We start from the raw sequence: 21384 nt of genomic DNA on the forward strand, positions 1-21384 counted from the left end.
AATTCTGTTTCAGTCTTTCAGTTATAAAACACTGCTATAAGAGCATTGTCTTTTTTTTAAGGTTTATTTATTTATTTGTACTTTTTAATGTAAGCGCTATACCCAACGGGGGGCTTGAACTCACAACCCCAAGATCCAGAGTTGACTGAGCTAGCCAGGCGCCCCAAGAACACTGTCTTTATAATTGATGATCCTAAGACTACATGGTTTAGTGCTAGAACAATATTACATTTAAATCAGAGCCGAAACAAGAATTCCAATCTTTTGTGATACTGCTCTCAAATATGCATAATGTGACATGGTAGCTCTTTAGTGTGGCCCGTAGAAGATAGCTGGGAGCAGAGGTCTTTTATCTGAGGCTGCTGCGTATAGGCAGGTTCACCCACGGCAATGGATAGCCTCCCCTAGAAATCCTCAACCCGGGGCGCCTGGGGGACTCAGTCAGTTAAGCATCTGCCTTCAGCTCAGGTCATGATCCCAGGGTCCTGGGATCAGGCTTTCTGCTCATCGGGGAGTCAGCTTCTCCCTCTGCCTCTTCCTACCGCGTGTGTGTGTGTGTGTGCTCTCTCTCTCTCTCAAATAAATAAATGTAATCTTAAAAAAAGAAATCCTCAACCCAATTCACTGGAGTGATCTTTGAAAACATTAACCTGATCATGTCACTCTTTTCTTGAAGACTTCAATGGCTCCTCACTCCATTAGGATTCAGTCTAAGTTCCTTAATGAGGTTTGCCTTTCCAGTGTCATCTCAAGCAGAATTGTTTAACTCCTTCCCTATTCCAGAATGAAATCTTGGTTTTACATTTGTAAAGTCCAGGGTCTTTTTTCCAAATATCAAAGGCAAATTCAGACTTTTATATTTAGATCTACAAAGAAACATGGAAGCTTTGAAATTAGTGGTGTGTGTGTGTGTGTGTGTGTGTGTGTGTGTGTGTGTGTTTAAATGCGGGTGGGGTAGGGCAAAGAGTCGCCTTCAGAATTTCCATATTAGTTTCTTAGGGCTACAGTTACTGGGCTTCTCAGAACCTAAAACTTTGGTAAACACTTTGGTCACCTACCCGTATGTTGATCAAATGCCTGCCTAAACATTGTGAGAGGGGAGCTTAAGGTTTGTATAACCCTTCAGAGCAGACCCTTCCAACTTGAATACCTAGAGACAAGGTATTTCAAGACCTTCCTGGATCTTTTTGTCCCCTGACCCCTTTTTCTCTTGCACTCTGATACTTTTATTCTTCTTTCAGGAAATACTGGTCATGTCCCATTGAGCTGATTTCATGACTGAATGTTTCAAAAATACTATGGTAGGTTAATCTGCCTATTAATAAAGATGATATACATTAAAGTGCCTAGTTCACAAAAGATGATCAGTAAATGTGACCCTTCTTCCTTCTTTTCCTTGGGCAGCCAAACGTAACCTTAGCTACAATTTATGCTTTGTGTTTCTATGACAGCTATATGTGTAATGCTTATGTGTGTAATGCTTATATGTATAGATGCTTGTAATTTTTGTAATTAAACTAAAGACTCATTAGTTTGGGCTTTTCGATATCAATGCTGATTTGATCTGGGCTAATGACAAGCCGTTAGTCACCTTTGACTATTCACCAAGGAATTTATATGATTCTGGGTCATATTTAATCTGCAACAAACTAACGAACAGTCCAAGAGGTAAACATTTTTAAAGGATTATTATACATTGATTGCTACACATTGATACATCAATTGATTGCTAATGTGAGAATATGACTTTACATAAAACATTATACTTTTCCTTGTACTTTCTTTCTTTTTCTTTTTTTTAAGTAGGCCCCACACCCAACATTAGGCTCGAACTCAGGACCCCGAGATCAAGAGTCACGTGCTCCACTGACTGAGCCAGCCAGGCACCCTTCCATGTACTTTCACATATACTGTTTTATTGGTTTCTCACAGTAACTCACATGCTGTTAAAAAGGAAGATATTACTGTCATTTTGCATGTGATAAAACTGGGTGGTATACAGAGGACTACACTTGTTTTCTCCACCTTGGCTGTAAATTAGAATAACTCAGGGAACTTTAAAAATATGGCCAGTGCCTGTGCTCCAGAGATTCTGATCCAAATGGTCTATACGGAAACTGAACATCAGTGTTTCCCATAACGGCCTCAGGCGGGTCCAGTGTGCAGTTAGGGTTCAGAGGCACTGGGTTACACAGTGCTGAGTTTAAGATGTCAATATGATAAATACAACTAGATTTCCTAATGTAGTGTGTACTTGTTACCCCTCCCCAATCCTCTGGTCCCTAACTACATCAAATGTTGTAATTATAGAAGCTCTGCTGGAAAACAATCCTGGAAATGTGTTTGAATCATTGTTTATGTTCAACATTTATAAAACAGTTTCCTGGAAAATATTGTCAATGCAGACTTCTTGCTAAATCCAACTGACTTGTTTTCCAAGTTAGTGTGAACTGGAAGCTCTAACTGCTTTGAGGCTATTTTCACGAGTAAGCTTCAAGGAAGGTAGAGATGGTCCTGCCATCTCGAGGTGTTATGGAAGTCCATCCTTAAATATTTAATTATGCATAATTTAAAAAATAAAGAGATTTTAAAAATAACTTTGATATCATTATTGTCCCTAACAAATATAATGTTATTTTCCCACTATCCTCTAGTAACCTTTCCAAATTTCAGAATTTTCCCAATTATTCCCAAATTGTCTTTTAAGGTTGATTTGTTCAGGAGGCTCCCATACATTTTGCTATACATTCCCTTTAATTTGGCACTGTTCTTTTGGGAACCATTTTGAAAAACCTTGTTATGACGGAAAAATTAAAATTTACATAAAAGAAGAGAGAATAGTGCTGTGAACTCCAATTATCCATCATCCAGCTACATGAAGTATTAACTCCAGGCCATCCTTGCTCCATGTACATTCCCATCCTGTCTCCCATCCCTTCTGCCTGGATGATTTTGAAGCAAATCCTAGACATCATAGCCTTTTACCTGTAAACATTTCAGTATCTTTTCTCTAAAAGATGGCTTTAAAAATATATATATACATGTCCATGATACCTTAAAAATTTAATAATGATTCCCAAATATAATCCAATATCCAATCAAATTTTCCTATTAAAAAATAGTTGGCTTATTCTAACCAAATGCAAACAAGGCCCACACCCTGCTTTTGACTGATATATTTCTTAAAACTCTATTAATCTGGGGGTTCCTTTTCCCTCTTCTTGAAATATCAAGTTGAAGAAAATAGGCTGTTTGTTCTGTACAGTTACCCACATTCTATATTTTGCAGATTACATCCCCAAGATATTATTTAACATATTCTCTGTCCCTTTTATTTCCTGTAAACTGATAGTGCTACAGGTTTGACTTTATTCAGATTCATTTTTTTTTTTTTTTGGCAAGAATCCTTCCCTGAAGATTGTACTTGTCAGCACACGCTACTGTCTGCTTCTTCTTTTTTGTTCTACGAGCAGCCCTTAATTATCATAGCCTGCCTCTATTATTTCATTAGGGGTCAGCACCTGCCCGTTGTGTTTTTATGTTACTTCATTTTGTTTTTCATGACATTGACTTATTGACGAAACCAGGCTAGGTACGGCAAAGATTGTCTCCCTGGATTTGTTTGATTATTTTACATGTCATTTAACTGTTCCTTTGTGCCCTGAAAGTTCCTGTAAACTGGCTGTTGGAGCTTAAATCTCGATTAGATTCCAGTGAATGTTTTTGGTATGATGACTTGATAGGTGGTATCAGGTACTTAATATTATGTTATGTCAGCAGGTTCATATTGTCTGCACGCACTTATTTTGTTAATTTTTTTTTTTTTTAAGTAACCTCTACATCCAATATGGGGCTCCAGCTCACGGCCTCAAGATCAAGAGTCACATGCTGTATGACTGAGCAGCCAGGTGTGCCTGCACGCATTTATTTATTTATTTATTTATTTATTTATTTATTTATTTTAAAAGATTTATTTATTTGAGAGAAGGGGGGGGTTGTGTGGGAGGGGTAGAGAGACATGGAGAGATAGAATCTCAAGCGACTCCACACTCAGTGTGGAGCACAATGCAGGGCTGGATCTCATGACCTTGAGATCATGACCTGAGCTGAAATCAAGACCCAGAGGCTCAACCCATTGAGCCACCTCGGTGCCCCGGCATGCACTTATTTTGAAGATCCCTCTGCAAATCATGTGAATACCCATCAAAGTGTACTTAGAGTCCACATTAAAAAGTTTTGGCAGCAACCTATTTAGAAGGTGGTTGTTTTTTTTTTTAAAGATTTAAAAAAATTTATTCATTTGATGCAGAGAGACACAGAGAGAGAGCATGAGCAGGGGGAGAGGCAGAGGTAGAGGGAGAAGCAGACTCTCTGCTGAGCCAGATACAAGGCGCTCAGTCCCAGGACCCTGGGATCATGAACTGAGCTGAAGGCAGACGCTTAACCGACTAAGCCACCCAGGTGTCCCTTTGTCATTCTTTATTACTTGGAATACTCCTATAAAAAGAAAATTTCCTTCATCTACTTTTTGGTTTACTCAGTGGTACAGTTTCTTTAGAAAAATTAGCACTTATTGATTTTGACTTTCATATTTTAAAGCCATCAACTTTTTTTTTTTTCCCCCAGGTCTCAAACATTTTCATAAGCGGTGTGTTAACAGTGCTTACCGGGTAAAACCCCTGCCCGGATGGACTGAAAGTAGGAAAATAAGGAGGCGGGGCCAGTGGTGACACGAATTTGGCCAAAAGCATATGCATCCTCAGCTACAGCAGATTTTCTCTTTTTAACTTGATCACATAAGGTTCGCCTATATAAAGGTTTACATTAAAAAAAAAAGCCATCATATCTGAGAACCTTGACGTTTTGTTTTCCTTGAAGGGTACATACGCTTTTCCCTTATCATTGATAAACGTCAATAAACTATCTGTATTTTCCTGCTTAGCACTGCGCCCAGTAAATTCAAAGCCAAGTTTTCTTTCTTTCTTTCTTTTTTTTTTTTTAAAGACAGAGAGAGACAGCCAGCGAGAGAGGGAACACAAGCAGGGGGGAGCGGGAGAGGAAGAAGCAGGCTCACAGTAGAGGAGCCGATGTGGGGCTCGATCCCAGAATGCCGGGATCACGCCCTGAGCCGAAGGCAGACACTTAACGACTGTGCCACCCAGGCGCCCCCAAAGTCAAGTTTTCTGTTTAATTTTGGGACAATAGGAATTTCTGATCTGTACATCTGCATTTTTCCTCAGTCTCGCTCTTCCATACCTATTTCTGTGGTTCTATCTTTAAGGTGATTCAAATTTTCTACGAGCAAAAAAGGGTTTGATTGAACAAAAACATTTTCACATAGCCATCAGTCCTTTTTGAAAGTACCTTTTTCTTGGCACTCTTCTCACTGCTAGGAGTTATTTTAAAAATCTTTACTAACGTAATAAGCCAGAAATGGTTTCTCGTTGGGGTCTTCATTTGTCTATGATTACTGGTGAGCTTGAACATTTTTTCATGTTTATTAACCAGGTTTAAAATTGTTTGATTAGGAGGTGGCTTGTATTTAATCAGGGAAGAGCTCAGCCAGTCAACTCAAAGACAAGGTAAATGAAACCCAGGAATACCTCACTCTTAACATTTAAGCTTCGACTCCGCCTCTGGTTTTTTCCTCCTCCAACAGACCCTTTGTGTATGTCAACGGTCAGGGAAAGGGATCTCGGTCTGCAAAGACGGCGGAACACTGTATTGCCCCCAAATATGTGTATGATGTGCATATCCTATTTCTGATTTCGGTGTTTATGGAAAGAGTTCCTGAACCCTAACCGTGCCTGGAGGACCGGCTGTCGCCGGGACTCTGCAGGAGTGGCCTCTCTCACTCGGCCTTCGATTGGCCCTCCTGATCCCGCAGGAGTCGCCGCGACGCGGGCTTGCTTAGCGCGGTTGATGCGTGTGTTGAGTGGCTGCTTCTGCCTTTCTCTCCCCCCATTTTTTTTTTTTTAGCCATAGCTATGGTTACCACGTCTCTCCCCGCCTCCCTCCACCTGCCAAGAAGGCGACTGGCCATTGGCTGCCTGTCACCAAGTAAGCCAGTCATTGGTCACTAGTGAGAACAGGGCGCTCCCCCTTCCCCTGTCTCCCGGGTCTCTTGAGGAGCCCAGGAAGGAGGCTCCGCTAGTGCCGCCGGGCCAGGGGCTGCCGGGACCCGGCTGCGGCAATCGTTAGCGGGTCATGTCGGCCGCCCAGGGCTGGGACAGGAACCGCCGGCGGGGAGGAGGCGCCGCAGGCAGTGGTGGCGGTGGCGGAGGTAGCGGGGCCGGCGGGGGCAGTGGGGGCAGCGGGGGTCGGGGGACTGGCCAGCTGAACCGCTTCGTGCAACTCTCCGGGCGGCCGCACCTGCCAGGTGAGTCGTGGGACAGGGTCCTGACAGGTTGCGGGCGCGCTGGGAAGGCGACTGCTACCTTTTCTTTTCTCCCTGGTTTTCTTTTCCTTGGGAGGAGGAAAGGCAGGCCCCACGCATAGCTGAGGGACTGGGGCATGGAGAAAAGGAAAGGTGTCTTTGAGGTCAGGGAGGGAGCAGGAACACAGCGAAAAGAAGTATTTTTGCTTTGTTGAAAGCTCTGTGCTGGGAGTTGTGTTTTCTTTTCAAAGGAGAGGCCGCTGTTTCATTGACATTCCCAAATGTTTCGCCTATTCTGTTCCCAGTCTCGTCCTCTTCCGCAGTTCGATCTTGTAAAAGAAAGACATTGGCGCCTAGCTGTGAGAAATTATTTTTAAAAGGGTGCTAGATTGAGGAGAGAGGAGGGAAGAGCGTTCCAAAGAGTGATTTTGTAAAAACCACCGCGAGTGTGTAAGAGTTAGGCATTCTGAGACAAGAAAGGAGGAGGAAAGGCGCGGGGTGGGGTAGGGGGGACGCGAGGGGTTGTTGGGATGTGCTTGGGAAACAGAACCAAGAGAATTAGGAAAAACTAGTTAAATTATTAATATTTTGGAATGTCCAGAGCAGAATGGCGAGCGTGATCTGGATTTTAAGGGGAGAAAATGAAGATCAAGAATATACTTAGTGACAAAATTATGCTGCCTCTACTATATAAAAACAGACGATTGAGAATTGAGAAAATGGACCCAATGTGATTATTTACATTTTGGCCTACAGTTTCCTATCCTTGAGTTCAGATGCCTTAAAAAAGAAAGACAAATCAAATCGATGTGTGTGTGCAGACGATTTTAAAAAGATACATTTGTAAGTGAAGTGTAGTGGGGGGAAGATAGGGAAGTAAATACTGCACAGAATGTCAAATATTATATTGGGCAAGCTTTTTTCTACCTTGAAGAGAACTATCAGGAATGATGTGTTAATCATTCACCATATTGTTTGTGAATAATGTTGAAGTTGATTTTATCAGTGATGTATTTGTTTAACCGATGAGTTTTGAGAACATGATGGTTTTTGAATTCCTTTTACTACCATGCCTGTACTTCCAAGTAGTCAAAAATTATTTGGTTAATTTGAAGATAACAAAGGAACTTTGCACGTTGAATGAGACAGTCACTTGTTCGTAATGAGGTTATTGATGCATGTTAAAAATGCACATTAACAATTTCTTTGTGCTATTAAATTAACATTGAGGCAGTTTTAAATAGTCAAATATGTAATATACCAGGAGTTGGGTTTGAGGTGATAGTCTCAAACTGGGTATTCTGAAATTGCTAAATACGTGATCTTTAAAAAAAGAAAAAAAGGAGAAATCCTTTTTCTTATCCCAGATTAATAGTGAAAACTTATATTTTTGTGTATTGGCAGATTTGAAGATAAATCTCTTACCAAAGAGTATTACCAGTTTGCCCTCTACTACTACTTATATTTAGGTCTTTGATCTCAGATTAATTATACCATTGGCTGGATACAGGCATTCCCACGCTCCAAGAACCTGCTTGGTGCACTTCCTCACTGTCACCACGTGATGGCAGTGGAAGCCATGATTTCTGATAAGGGGCTTAGGTGTGGAGCTATTTCTGCATTTCCTTAGCACACAACGCCAAAAACAGCCATTTGTCCAGGGGTAAAGATAAACGTGTTTAAGCTGTAAAAATTCATGTAATGGGGCGATCGGCCTTTTCTTTCTGCTTTCTTTTCCCCTTCACTGGCGCTTCATTCTTCCTTCCCAAGTAGGTGGCCTCTGTCATTTATTCACTATCAGAATCGGGAACATGTGATATCTCAATACATTTGAAATTCTTTTACACCAATTTATTATTTTCCCCAGCATGACATTTTAAGTCTCCCCTCCCCACCCGGATTGAAAGGTTGTATATTGAGGTGTTTAAAAAGATTTTAGGTGCTGGTGAGGGATAGAAATGTCTAGACCCATTTTATGGCTGACCCTGGAGGTTAAATTTTTTTTTCTTTTTTAAGTTTTTGTAACTAACTTTCTATCTCTATGGAACTCTAATCCCATTTTCCTTTTTTCATCTTTCTCTACCAAGACTTCCAGATACCAAGCGTCCAGAACACTTTCTTACTTTTTGCACACCCATTATCCAGTCCCTGGTGAAACAAAACAAAACAACCTGGTCTTCCTGGAGTGTTCTCTCTCTCCTTCAGTGATAGCATCTTTTTCCTTGCAGTTAGGCAAACCTGAAACTTGGGTATCTTCCTTAGATTTTCTTCTCCCTTGCATTTCAGGTGTAATTAATTGCCCAGTTCTGTTTATTTTTCTACTATAACTCCAGTCCATGCTGCCATCATCCCTCACTTAGGTCTCTCGCAGTAGCTTGCTTGCTTGCTTTTTTTTTCCCCCCTGCAGTAGCTTTCTGGGTCTTTCTGCTTCACTCTTGCCCTCCAATGCATACAGCACACTCATCTTTTGAAAGCACAAATCTGTTCTGGTCTCTGCTTACAACCTTTTACTAGCTCTTCGTTGCTTTTAGGGTAAGGCAAAAATCTTAAACACCGCCTAAAGGCACTGCATTGTCTAATTCTCGAGTTATTTCTACATCACATGGTTTGCACTTTGATAGTTTTCTGTTTCCTTAGACATATCATGCTCCCTTCTGCCACAGGGCATTTCACATGCTATCTATCATACAAGAACTCTCTTACTCCTCATTCTGTTCCTTTTTTTTCTTTTCCCTTTTAGCTTCTCTTCCATTGGAACTTAGCTCAATCACACTGTGTTTTCAGGAAAGCCTTCTTTGACCTTCTCTGATTTATTCTCTTCTCCCTATACACACTCATAGTGCCTTGTGGTTTTCTTTGGACATACTTATCATTTATGTGTGATTCCTTGATATGCAGGATTTGACACTGGTTTTTTGTTTTTTTTTAAAGATTTTATTTATTTATTTGACAGAGATAGAGACAGCCAGCGAGAGAGGGAACACAAGCAGCAGGAGTGGGAGAGGAAGAAACAGGCTCATAGCGGAGGAGCCTGATGTGGGGCTCGATCCCAGAATGCCGGGATCACGCCCTGAGACGCTTAACCGCTGTGCCACCCAGGCGCCCCAGGATTTGACACTGTTGATATATATACACACACAGTAGCATATATACATGTGTACATATACACACATATACATATACTCAAATTCTATATATAAGCAATTAGTTTCTTGTGAATTTGATTGATTAGTGGGTTTTCAATCCTCTACAGCCCCATTGACTCTGGACAAATGGATAAAATAAAATTCTTATACATAAAAATAGATTAGACTCTGCATTCATGGTGAGAGCACAAGTGGTATTTTGTGAAACCTTGTTTGAGCAGCTTCTTGTCTTTTTGCTGTCTCCTAAAATGCTTCAGTGATTATGTATTTGCCCCATAGACCAATAAATTCATAGCTTGTTGGTCCTGGATTTCTAACTCATAATCTCTACACACTCAGTAAAGAACAGGGAACATTTTTATAGAGTAAGTATGCAGAAATAGAGCTCAGGGACAAGGTGATCATGGGGATAATAGAACCCAAGTTACTACTGTAATTTCACTGTGTGAGTTCGATTAAATACAATGTATTATTTGGGATAACAGTTAACATTGCTGCTAATGAAATCTGAAAAACTGACAAAGAGAAGGAAAAATATAACAACTGGTAAAGGTGGGCAAAAATAGCATGGAAATCTCAATATAAAAATGTGAAATGTGATATATGCTCATGACATGAAACCCAAATAGTACAAAAGAGCATATGATAAAAGGCAAGTTTTCTTTCTACCTTTGACCCCAGCTAATTGGCTTCTTTTCCTAAGAAGCAACCAATGATAAATTTAGTTTGTGTGTGTGTGTACGCGCGCGCGTGCGTGTATAGAGAAACAGTAGCCTTTCTTTGTTTGGATGGGCATTTAAAATATTTACGGTCTTCCTGATGTAAATGATGATACAATGAATATCCCTCTATACATTTTTGCATATGAGGGAGTCTGTCTAGGATAAATTCCTAGAAGTGCAATTGCTGGGTCAAAGGCTGTGTACTATTTAAATTTTGATAGATATTGTCAAATTGCTTTCATAGAGGTTGTACCAGTTTGTGTTTCACTGTTGGTGTTGGAGTGCTGGCCTCCTATACCCTTGGTAATAGAGTGGGTTATCAAACTTTTTTTAAATTGCCAATTTAACAGGTATTTTTTCATCATCTTTTCAATGGATATAAGAACTGTATTTGTTAACTTTATTTATAACATTTGCTTATATTTTTTTATTTACCTGGTTATATTTTTTGTTCATTATTCTGTTTTTTATAGGAACTCTGTTTTAAGGAAACTAGTTGTCTTTGATATGTGTTGCAGATATTTTTCAGTTTGTCATTTGGCTTTTGACTTTGTTTCTGGTGTATTTTTTCAGCAGAAATTAAAATTTTTTTGTAGTTGTAATTATCAGTTTTTTTATGGATTTTACTTTTTGCATAAAAAGAAAGTCCTCCCCTGTTTAACTATTATTTCTGATTAAAAGGAAATTTCTTATGTTTTTTCTTGGTACTTTTATAACTTTAAGTTAAATGCACTTATCTATACAAAATATAAATTATGTGAAGTATTAAGGTAGGAATCCAACATTTTTCCAGGTGGCTACCAAGTTTATCACAGTATTGAAATACTGTCTATAGGTGTACTAAGTTCTTACATATAATTTGGGGTTCTTACTGGGACTCTTATTCTGTTCCATTGATAAGTTCACCTATTTATACCTTAATGACCTCGTTCTTTGAGTATAGTCCTGTCTTACTGTAGTTCCCAGAGTTTTCCTGGTTATTCTTGCTTGTTTAGCTCCTCTCCCCCATTCTGTTAATATTCTTATTGGTAGAACATTATATTTACGGATTGATTTAAAGATATTTGATGTCTTTTTGAGGTTCAAACTTCTGTTCAGGAGCAGGGAATATATTCATTTCTTCTTGTTCAGGTCTTCTTTCACATCTCTCAGTAACATTTTAAAGCTTTTTCATAAAGACCTTTCACATTTCTTGTTATGTTTAGCCCTTGGTATTTTATCTTTTTTGTTGCTATTGTAAATGGAGTTTCTACTTTTATTGTATCATTTATCTTGTTGTGCCTAGCCACCTTTAGAATTCTAATACTATCTATGATAGTTGCCCAGTTGTTTTTCTAGGGCTTTGCAGTTTAATGATTACATTATTACAAAATAAAGATAATTTTATCTCCTCTTTTCCAATTTTAATACTTACTTCTTTCTTCTGTCAAATTAATTTGGCTAGTACTTTCCAAAAATATTAAACAGTAAGGCAGTAGTGGATCTTTCTCTTATTCCTGACTTCAGTGGCATGTTTTTTGTGCTTTCCTGTTCAGATTAGACCTGACTTTAGATTGAAGTGTACATATTTTATCATGTTAAAGTAGTCCACTATTGCCATTTTATTAAGATTTCTTAATACGGAAGTAAATTTTGGGATGCCTGGGTGGTGCAGTTGTTTGCGTGTCAGACTCTTGGTTTAGGTTGAGGTCCTAATCTCAGGGTCATTAGATTGAGTCCTGTATCCCGCTCCACGCTTAGCAGGGAGTCTGCTTGAGATTCTCTCTCTCTCTCTCCCCCTCCTGCCTATGCTATCTATGAGATAAAGAAATCTTTAAAAAAATGTGGGAATAAATTTTGTCAAAAGCCTTTTCAGCTTCTTTGGAAATTATGTAATTTTAATCCTTTAATCTACTATTGTGATGAATTGTACTAATAGATTTACTATTACTACACCATCCTTGCCTTCCTGAATTAGCTCGCTTTGTCACCGTTTATATTATTTTAAATGTGCTGCTGAGTTCTATTTGCTAAACTTTATTTAGAAATTTTGTATCACTCCTCATAAGCTAAATTGCGTTACAGTTTTCTGTGTTTTATCTTTGTTGGGTTATGCCACTTTCATAAAAATTACTTCAGAATTTTCTTTGTTTTTGTTTGTTTTCTTTCTGTCTCTGGCTAAATGGCATTGAAATTAAAGGTTTGGTTAAATTGCCTGTGAAATCTTTGGACCTTGAGTGTTTTGGGGAAAGAGGATCTCTTTGACAGTTATGTCTACTTTTATGATAATTTGCTTACAATGTATCTCTTTGGGGGGAAGCTTTGATAACTTATATCATTTTAGAAAATAATCCATTTCATCCAAGTTTTCAAAATTATTTTGTGTGCAGTTGAGCAAGATACTCTTTCATGATTAAAAACATTTCCTGGGTTTTTTTCTTGATTCTTGGATTTTAGAACCAGCTCTTGGATTTTTTTTTTTTTTTTGCTCTTGGATTTTTTTTTTTTTTTTTTTTAAAGATTTTATTTATTTATGTGACAGAGAGACAGCCAGCGAGAGAGGGAACACAGCAGGGGGAGTGGGAGAGGAAGAAGCAGGCTCATAGCAGAGGAGCCCGATGTGGGACTCGATCCCGGCACGCCGAGATCACGCCCTGAGCCGAAGGCAGACGCTTTAACGACTGCGCTACCCAGGCGCCCCTCTTGGATTTTTTTTTTTTTTTAAATTAGTTCTACCGTTTTCTTATTTATTACTTTCTCTTTCATTGTTTTAAATCCTTTGTTTAGCTTTTCTTAAGTTCATTTTTGTGGTTGTTTTTCTATCTTCTCATGTTGAATGCTTAATGTTCTTTTCATTCTTTCTAAGTGTTTAAATTATAAGATTTCTTCCAGGGGCACCTGGGTGGCTCAGTTGATTAAGCGTCTGCCTTTGGCTCAGGTCATGATCCCAGAGTTCCCCGTTTGTGCTCTCTCGCTCTCTCTCAAATAAATAAATAAATGAAAATATTTTTAAAGAATTATTTTAAAAAATTTTCTTCTGAATACTGCTTTAGTTGTGTTCTGTAGGTTACAGGCTTCCTGTTGCATTTATTTTCTTAATATCTTACAATTCCATTTTTTATTTTCTTTAGTACAAGAGTAGTTAATCCTTTTAAACTTTTTCTCAACATTTCCATTTATGTTTTTAATACTTTGAGATATAATTCAAATGTCATACAATTCACCATTTAAATTCACCATTTAAAAACCAGTGGTTTTTACTATAATCAGATATGTACAGTTATTACCACAGTCAATTTTAGATCATTTTCATCACCTCAGAAAGAAACCCCATATCTTTTAGCTATTATTCCCTTATCCTCTTGCTTCCATTCCCCACCCCACCCCCATCTCATCCCTAAGTAACCACTAATTTACCTTTTGCCTCTATAGATTTCCCTATTATGGCCTTTCTCATATGAATGGAATTATGTAGAATATGGTCTTTTGACACTGCCCTTTTTTTTACTTTGCGTAATGTTTTCAAAGTTCACCCATGTTAAAGTGGCAGATAGCAATACTTCATTCCTTTTTATCGCTAAATAATATTCCATTGTATGGATAAACCACATTTTGTTTATCCATTTATCCATTGATGAACAGTTAGACTGTTTCTACTTTTTGGCTTTTAAGAATAATGCTGCTATAAATTACATAGAGGTTTCTATGTGAACATAGGTTTCCATTTCTTTTGGGTATATACCTAGGAGTGAAATTGTTAGGTCATATGATAATTCTGTGCCCTATGTATATTCATTTGAGGAACTGTCAAACTTTTCCAAAGTGGCTGGAATTTTACATTCCTACCACCAGTGTGAGGGTTCCAATTTCATCATGTTCTCTTCAACACTTGTTATTATCTATCTGACTTTTTAATTCTAACCATCTTAGTGTGTATGAGGTGGCATCTCATTCTGGTTTTGATTTGCATTTCCCTGATGACTCATGATGTCAAGTGTTTTCTTGCTTGCTTGCTTGCTTGCTTTGTTTCTCTTCCAACTTTTTTGAGAGGTAATTGACATTGAGCATGTTTTCATGTGCTTGTTGACGAATTGTAGGTCTTCTTTGGAGAAATGTCTTTTAGCTACTTTGCCCCATTTTTATTTATTTATTTATTTATTTATTTATTTATTTATTTATATTTTTAAAAGTAAACTCTCCACCCAGTGTGGGGCTCAAACTCATGGACCCGAGATAAAAAATTGCATGCTGTGCTGATTGAGCTAGCCAGGTGCCCCTCCCGCATTTTTAATTGAGTTGTCTTTTTACTATTGAATTTAAGAGTTCTTTACATATCCTAGATACAAGTTCCTTATAAGATACATGATTTGCAAGTATTTTTCATGTTCTGTGCTGTCTTTTCCCTTTCTTAATTGTGTCGTTTGAAGCACAAAAGTTTTAAATTTTGAAGTCCAGTTTATCATATCTAAAATTTTTGTGAAATCCAAGGTCATAAAAACTTACCCCTGTGTTTTTTTTCCTAAGAGTTTTATAGTTTCACTTTTACGTTTATGTCTTTGATTCTTTTTGAGTAAGTTTTTATGTTTGGTGTGGGATAAGGGTTATCTCAGCTGGCTGCCCTATTTTCCCAGGTCCATTTGTTGGAAAGACTGTTCTTTCTCCGTGGAATAGTCTTGGCATTCTTGCCAAAAATCAGTTGACCATAAATATTCAGGTTCACTTCTGGACTCTCCAGTCTATTCTCTTGATCCGTATGTCTATTTGTGTGCCAGTACCACACTGCCTTCCATACTGTTACTTTGTAGCAAGTTTTGAAATCAGAGAGTGTGAGTCCTCCTACTTTATTCTTTTCCAGGATTGTTTGACTATTTTAGGTGCCTTGCAATTCCATATAAATTTGAGAATCTGTCAATTTGTATGAACTCAAGAGATTCTCATAGGGATTTGTGTTGAATCTGTACATCATTTTGGGGAGTATTACCATCTTAATAATGTTAAGTCTTACAATCCCTGAACATGGGATGTTTTTCATTTATTTAGATCTTTAATTTTTCATGTAAATTTTTAAAAAGTTTTTAAAATTTAAATTCAATTAATTAACATATAATGTATTATTTGCTTCAGGGGTACAGGTCTGTGATTCGTCTTATATAACACCCAGTGCTCATCATAACACATACCCTCCCCAATGTCCATCACCCAGTTACCCCTTCTCCTCATCCCTCCTTCCCCTCCAGCAACCCTCAGTTTGTTTCCTAAGATTAAGAGTCTTCTATGGTTTATCTCCCTCTCTGATTTCATCTTGTTTCATTTTTTTTTCTTTTCCCCTGTGATCCTCTGCCTTGTTTCTTAAATTCCACATATCAATGAGATCATATGATAATTGTCTTTCTCTGATTGAATTATTTCACTTAGCATAATACCCTCTGGTTCCATCCACGTCATTGCAAATGGCAAGATTTCATTTTTTGATGGCTGCATAATATTCCATTGTATATACACACCGCATCTTCTTTATTAATTTATCTGTCGATGGACATCTGCACTCTTTCCATAGTTTGGCTATTGTGGACATTGCTCCTATAAACACTGGGGTGCAGGTGCCCCTTCAGATCACTGCATTCGTATCTTTGGGGTAAATACCCTGTAGTGCAACTGCTGAGTCGTAGGGTAGCTCTATTTTGAACTTTCTGAGGAACCTCCATACTGTTTACCAGAGTGGCTGCACCAGCTTGCATTCCCACCAACAGTGTAGGAGGGTTCCCCTTTCTCTGCATCCTAGCCAGCATCTGTCGTTTACTGACTTGTTAATTTTTTCCATTCTGACTGGTATGAGGTGGTATCTTATTGTGGTTTTGATTTGTATTTCCCTGATGCCAAGTAATGTTGAGCACCTTTTCATGTGTCTGTTGGCCATTTAGATGTCTTCTTTGCAGGAATGTCTGTTCATGACTTCTGCCCATTTCTTGATTGGATTATTTGTCTTTGGATGTTGAGTTTGATAAGTTCTTTATAGATTTTAGATACTAGCCCTTCATCTGATATGTCATTTGCAAACATCTTCTCCCATTCTATTGGTTGTCTTTTGGTTTTGTTGACTGTTTCCTTTGCTGTACAGAAGCTTTTTATCTTGATGAAGTCCCAGTAGTTCATTTTTACTCCTGTTTCCCTTGCCTTTGGAGACGATCTTCTTTAATTCTTTTGACAATGTTTTATGGTTTTCAGAGTTCATTTATATCTTGCTTGCCTTTCTCAGTACTGTTGTCCATGTCCTTTACTATGTTTTCAGCAGTGTTTGTACTCCTTTATGCCATGTGCAGTTAAGATTTCATTTCTGTGTTGGTTTTATTTTTTCTTTCCATTTCTTTCCTGCTTCCAGTCTTCTTATATTTCACCTCTTCTGTGGCCTATCTTCTTTGAGTTAGAATCTCTTAAATCTTTTCTGCCTTTGAAATACCATTAATTTTGGTACAGTTTATTGTCTTCTACTTCCTACCACGACCACTATACAAGGAATACAAACTCATTATTAAAATTTGGAAAATATTGAGTGAGAACTTGAAACTAATTCTTGAACTAATTCTACTTAAAGACCACTATATCAACATTTTGATATTTTGCTTTCCTTTTAGTTCTTTATCAGTGAATTATGTTTTATTTAATACTATGTAAGTAATTACGTATGACTAGCAGCAACTTGGGATTCTGTTAAAACTGTTGTATATTTAAATGTTTTACTCATAAACACTCATTTATATTTTCTCTTATTTTGTCAGGAAGAATCTGTTTCTCCTAAAATTATTGTATTAATAACCTTTTAGTTTTCTTCTAGCTGATGTATCCTATTTTATTTCTCTCATTCACAGTCAAGCTTTCAGAAAGAATAGACTCTTATTTAATGTCTTTTTTTCCTTTTCAATCTGTTGCAGTCTAACTTCTGCCTCCTTCATTCCACTCAAGTGCACTTGTGAAGGTAACAACTTCCTAATTGCTAAATCCATTAGATATCTCTTAGTTTTCATCCTACCCAACTTCTCTAGATTTTTATTTTGACTACCTACTGTACTAGAGCCTAGGAATATGTAATAATTAGACAAAGTCTCTGTTCCTGAAGAGCTCTTAGTTATCCTTTTAGCTCTTGAACTTCTCATTAGTTTTCCTTTATCTGCCCCTTAATATTAGTATCTGAGAAGATATGCTTCTTTATTTATTTTCTCTTCCTACTCTTAGATTTTCCCTGGGTGATGTTATTAATCTCCCAACAATGCCTAAATCTGTCTCCAACCCAGACCTATTTTCCTGGTCTATTTGCCAGTGGCTACTAGACACTACCACCCAAGTTACTGAAGAGTATCTTAAATTCAGCATGTCCAAAAATAATTTCATCATCTTTCCTGTCAAACCTGTTCTTCCTTTTTGCTCCTTATCCTGACTAGTTTCATGGCTAATCATCAGTTTAGTGATTCAAGCTGGAAACCTGAGAATCACAATAGATTCCTTCCGTTTGCTCATTCCTTATCCAGTTAGTCTTAATTTTCTCCTCTTTACCCTAATTCTTCTGTTTGTCCCTTTTTACCTCTCCAACTTTACCATGGGTGTCTTTCATTTTATATTTCAGCTATATTGAAGTATTTGTGGTTAGTAACTTAAATTCTTAGAATAGGGTGGAGAGAGAGATTTAAAAGAAAAAACTTACAATTTACTGCAGTCCTACACTGTGTCATGATTCCGTACATACCATTTCTTCTTCCTAGAGTTCCGTTCCCCTAATTGTCTTCTAAGACCCACTCAAGTATACTTTATACAGCTTTTTAAAAATTCTCTTTTTTAATACAAATAGGTTACTTTTACGGAGTAGTTACAGTGTATCTGGCCTTGTTCAAGGTGTTTTAGAACCATTGTCTTACTTCTCATAACCTTGTGAGGTAAGTAACTTTTGCATCATCTCTGACGGGGAACTGAGGCTTAGTGAGAAAGTGCATAGCTTGTGCAAAGTTGTATAGCTAATAAATGTCAGAGTTCGGATTCAGACCAGTCTGTTGGACTTCAAAGCCTGTGCTCTCGTGCCTCTTTGTGCCACCACCTTCCTTTGTATATGTATACAAAGGATCACAGGACTTATGTGTGCCGAATTGCAGTTGTTTCTCAACTTAGCTGCTTACTAAGTGTGGGTTCCTTAAAGACAAAAATAATGTCTTGTTCTTTATCATATTCTACAGAGACTTAGAACACTGTCCAGCTTTTAGTAGGCTTTTAGTAAATGTTTATTGAATGAGTAATTATCAGTGTCTGTGGTTATTCATGCAAGAAAGTTATTTTACATTACATAGACTAAATGCTTTTTTTTTTTACACTGAGGAATTTAGCACATACAATTTTTTTAAAGATTTTATGTATTAGAGAGAGAGAGAGGGTGCGCATGCGCACAGGTTGGGGATGGGAGGGGCAGAGGGAGAGTGAGAAGCGGATTCTCCACTGAGCAGGGAGCCCAATGCGGGGCTTGATCCCACGACCCTGGGATCATGACCTGACCTGAAGGCAGATGCTTAACCGCCTGAGCCACCCAGGTGCCCCAGCTCATACAGTTTTTGTATGGCTTTTCTAAATATTCTTTTCTTCCAAGTACACTTTTATGTTGAATATTATCAGAAATAGTTGTAGCATTCTTCCACTTGTGCCTTTATTCTATCCCCTCCTGCCTATTCAGAAAATTTACATTATTATCACTTCTCTGTCCTGTGTCTTCAACCTTTTTCTTTCCATCATATCATTATTATAGCATTTTGAGCTTTAAGTTTTATCTCTTCTAATCTCTCCTTTTCCTTTTACAGCCAAGTTTGTGAAAGCATTGACTAGAGTTGCTGTCTTCATCACCATATCTCCCCATCATAGCTTTGAAGTTGGTTTTGCTAATGTCACAAATGACATGTGTGTTGTCAAATTGAATGGATGTTTTTCAATCTCCATCTTATTCTCGCTTCATTTTATTTTTTTAAGATTTATTTATTTATTTATTTATTTGAGAGAAGGCAAGCATGTGAGCAGGGGGAGGGGCAAAGGGAGAGAGGGAGGGAGAGAAGCAGACTCCCTGCTGAGCAGGGAGCCCTACACGGGGCTTGATCCTATGATCCTGAGATCATAACCTGAGCCAAAACCAAGAGTCAGCCGCTTAACTGGCTGAGCCACCCAGGTACCTGTCTCTTCATTTTAAAACATCCTTTTCCCTCAGCTTCCCAGGTATTAGGTCTGGTTTTCTTTTTATGAGTCTGGCCTCTCATACTTAGTCTTCTTTGTCAGCTCTTCCTTTTCTACCAGGCCTTAATGTGAGTTCTCAAGTCTTGATCCTATACCTCCAACCCTTCTTTATTTCCACTTAAATTTCAAGTATTCTCTTCCAAATCCTTGGTTTTCAATTTCTAACCATATGCCAGTAAGGAGGGCCACTTGTAACTTCTACCCAAATCTTTCTTGAGGGCCATATACTTGCTTTCTTCATGTCTCCACCTACATGCCTTATACCCCTCGTGTTCAGCATGTCTAAAACTGAATTTGTGACCTTTCTTTATTCTAAAGGTAAAGGGGATCTATTGGACACTTTTAAGCAGGGGAGTAATATGATGTAATTTACATTTTTTAAGATGTTTTTATTTAAATTCCAGTTAGTTAACATACAGTATAATATTAGTTTTAGGTGATTCAGCAATTCCATACATCACCCAGTGCTCATCACAAGTGCCTTCCTTAATCCCCAACCCCTATTTCACGCATCCCCCCACCCACCTCTCTGGTAACCATCCGTTTGTTCTCTATAGGTTAAGAGTCTTTTCTTGGTTTGCCTTTCTCTTTCTTTTTTTTCCCCCTTTGCTTATTTGTTTTGTTTCTTAAATTCCACATATGAGTGAAATCATATGGTATTTGTCTTTTTCTGACTGACTTAACAGCCCAGTGTCCATCAACTGAAGAACGGTTAGAGAAAATGTGTGTGAGCTCAGGTACACACAGACACTGGAATATTACTCAGCCATAAAAAAGAATGAAATCTTGGCATTTGCAACAACATGGATGGAGCTGGAGAGTATTAGGCTAAGCAAAATAAGTCAGTGATTTACATTTTTTAAAGATTTATTTATTTGAGAGCGCATGCATGCACACAAGTGGGGGGAGGGGCAAAGGGAAAGAATCTCAAGCAGACTCCCCACTGAGTCGTGGAGCCCAACATGGGGCTCATCTCATGACCCTGAGATCATGACCCAAGCTGAAATCAAGAGTGGGACACTAAACCAGCTGAGCCACCCAGGTGCACCAGTGACTTACAATTTTTAAAGCTCTCTGTAGCTGCTGGATGAAGAATGGAGTGTGGGAATTGGTAAAAAGTGAAGTATAAAAGCCCTTTAGAAGACTTGCAGTAGTCTCCTCAGGATGATGGCAGCTTGAACTAGGGTACAGTGGTCTAGGCGGGGAGAAGTGATTGAATATGAGATGTATTTTGAAGGTAGTATTAACAGGGTTTACTGTGAGGTATGAAGGAAAGAGAGGACTCAAGATGATTGATATGTTTTTGTCTTGAGCAACTGGATGGATGATGGTGTCATTAAATGAGATGGAATATACTGGAAGGAGCAAGATTGTGGGGGTTCTGTTTTGACTATGTTAAGCATGAGACGCCTATTTGACCTATAAGTGGAGGATATAGGGTACGCGGGTCTTCATATGTAAATCTAACTCAAGGGAGAGGTAGAGGCTCAGAATAGACATTTTGGAATTACTAGCATACAGATGGTATTTAAAAGCCTCTGGGCTGGATGAGATGACCAAGGAGGGTTAAAGAGAAATAAGGGCAAAAGACTATAACTTTGAAGGTGAGAAGGAAAGGAGAAGCAAGGAGAGAAGGTCAGTAAAATAAGAGGAAAACCAGGACTGCTTGATTTCACAGAAGCCAAGAGAAGAGAGTGTTTCAAGAAGGAAGGAGCAGTCACCTTGTCCAAGGCTCTAAAATCGTGGACTCTGTAATACTATTATTACAGTACTATAGTTATCGTTGTTGGTAAAGTAGGCTTTTGTGGGCTGGCTTAGGGACCTGTTAACTATTTATAACACAGGAAAAAATACTGTTTCATATCACAAATTGACATATAAATTTAGAATTTTGAAATGCAGCCTA

General features: G+C 38.3%; 1 protein-coding gene and 1 long non-coding RNA gene across 3 annotated transcripts in view; both read left to right on the forward strand.

The window, feature by feature from the left end:
• The window catches only part of LOC113264160 (uncharacterized), a 13763-nt gene extending 8916 nt beyond the window's left edge, over positions 1–4847 (forward strand). Inside the window, exons 3-5 of the long non-coding RNA XR_003319569.4 lie at positions 1242–1301; positions 3831–3908; positions 4627–4847. This is a non-coding gene — a long non-coding RNA (uncharacterized LOC113264160). The remainder of the gene's footprint in view (positions 1–1241; positions 1302–3830; positions 3909–4626) is intronic.
• A 1241-nt stretch (positions 4848–6088) lies between these two features.
• KLHDC10 (kelch domain containing 10) overlaps positions 6089–21384 on the forward strand; it is a 60001-nt gene continuing 44705 nt past the window's right edge. The window contains exon 1 of one of the 2 annotated variants that reach the window (XM_026511091.4): positions 6089–6379. In XM_026511091.4, the coding sequence (XP_026366876.1) occupies positions 6208–6379 (172 nt within the window). In that variant the 5' untranslated portion in view covers positions 6089–6207. The remainder of the gene's footprint in view (positions 6380–21384) is intronic. The other variant, XM_057304205.1, reaches the window with a different exon arrangement.

This window comes from Ursus arctos, unplaced genomic scaffold (assembly GCF_023065955.2).
Source record: "Ursus arctos isolate Adak ecotype North America unplaced genomic scaffold, UrsArc2.0 scaffold_3, whole genome shotgun sequence".
Classification (NCBI taxonomy): Eukaryota; Metazoa; Chordata; class Mammalia; order Carnivora; family Ursidae; genus Ursus; species Ursus arctos.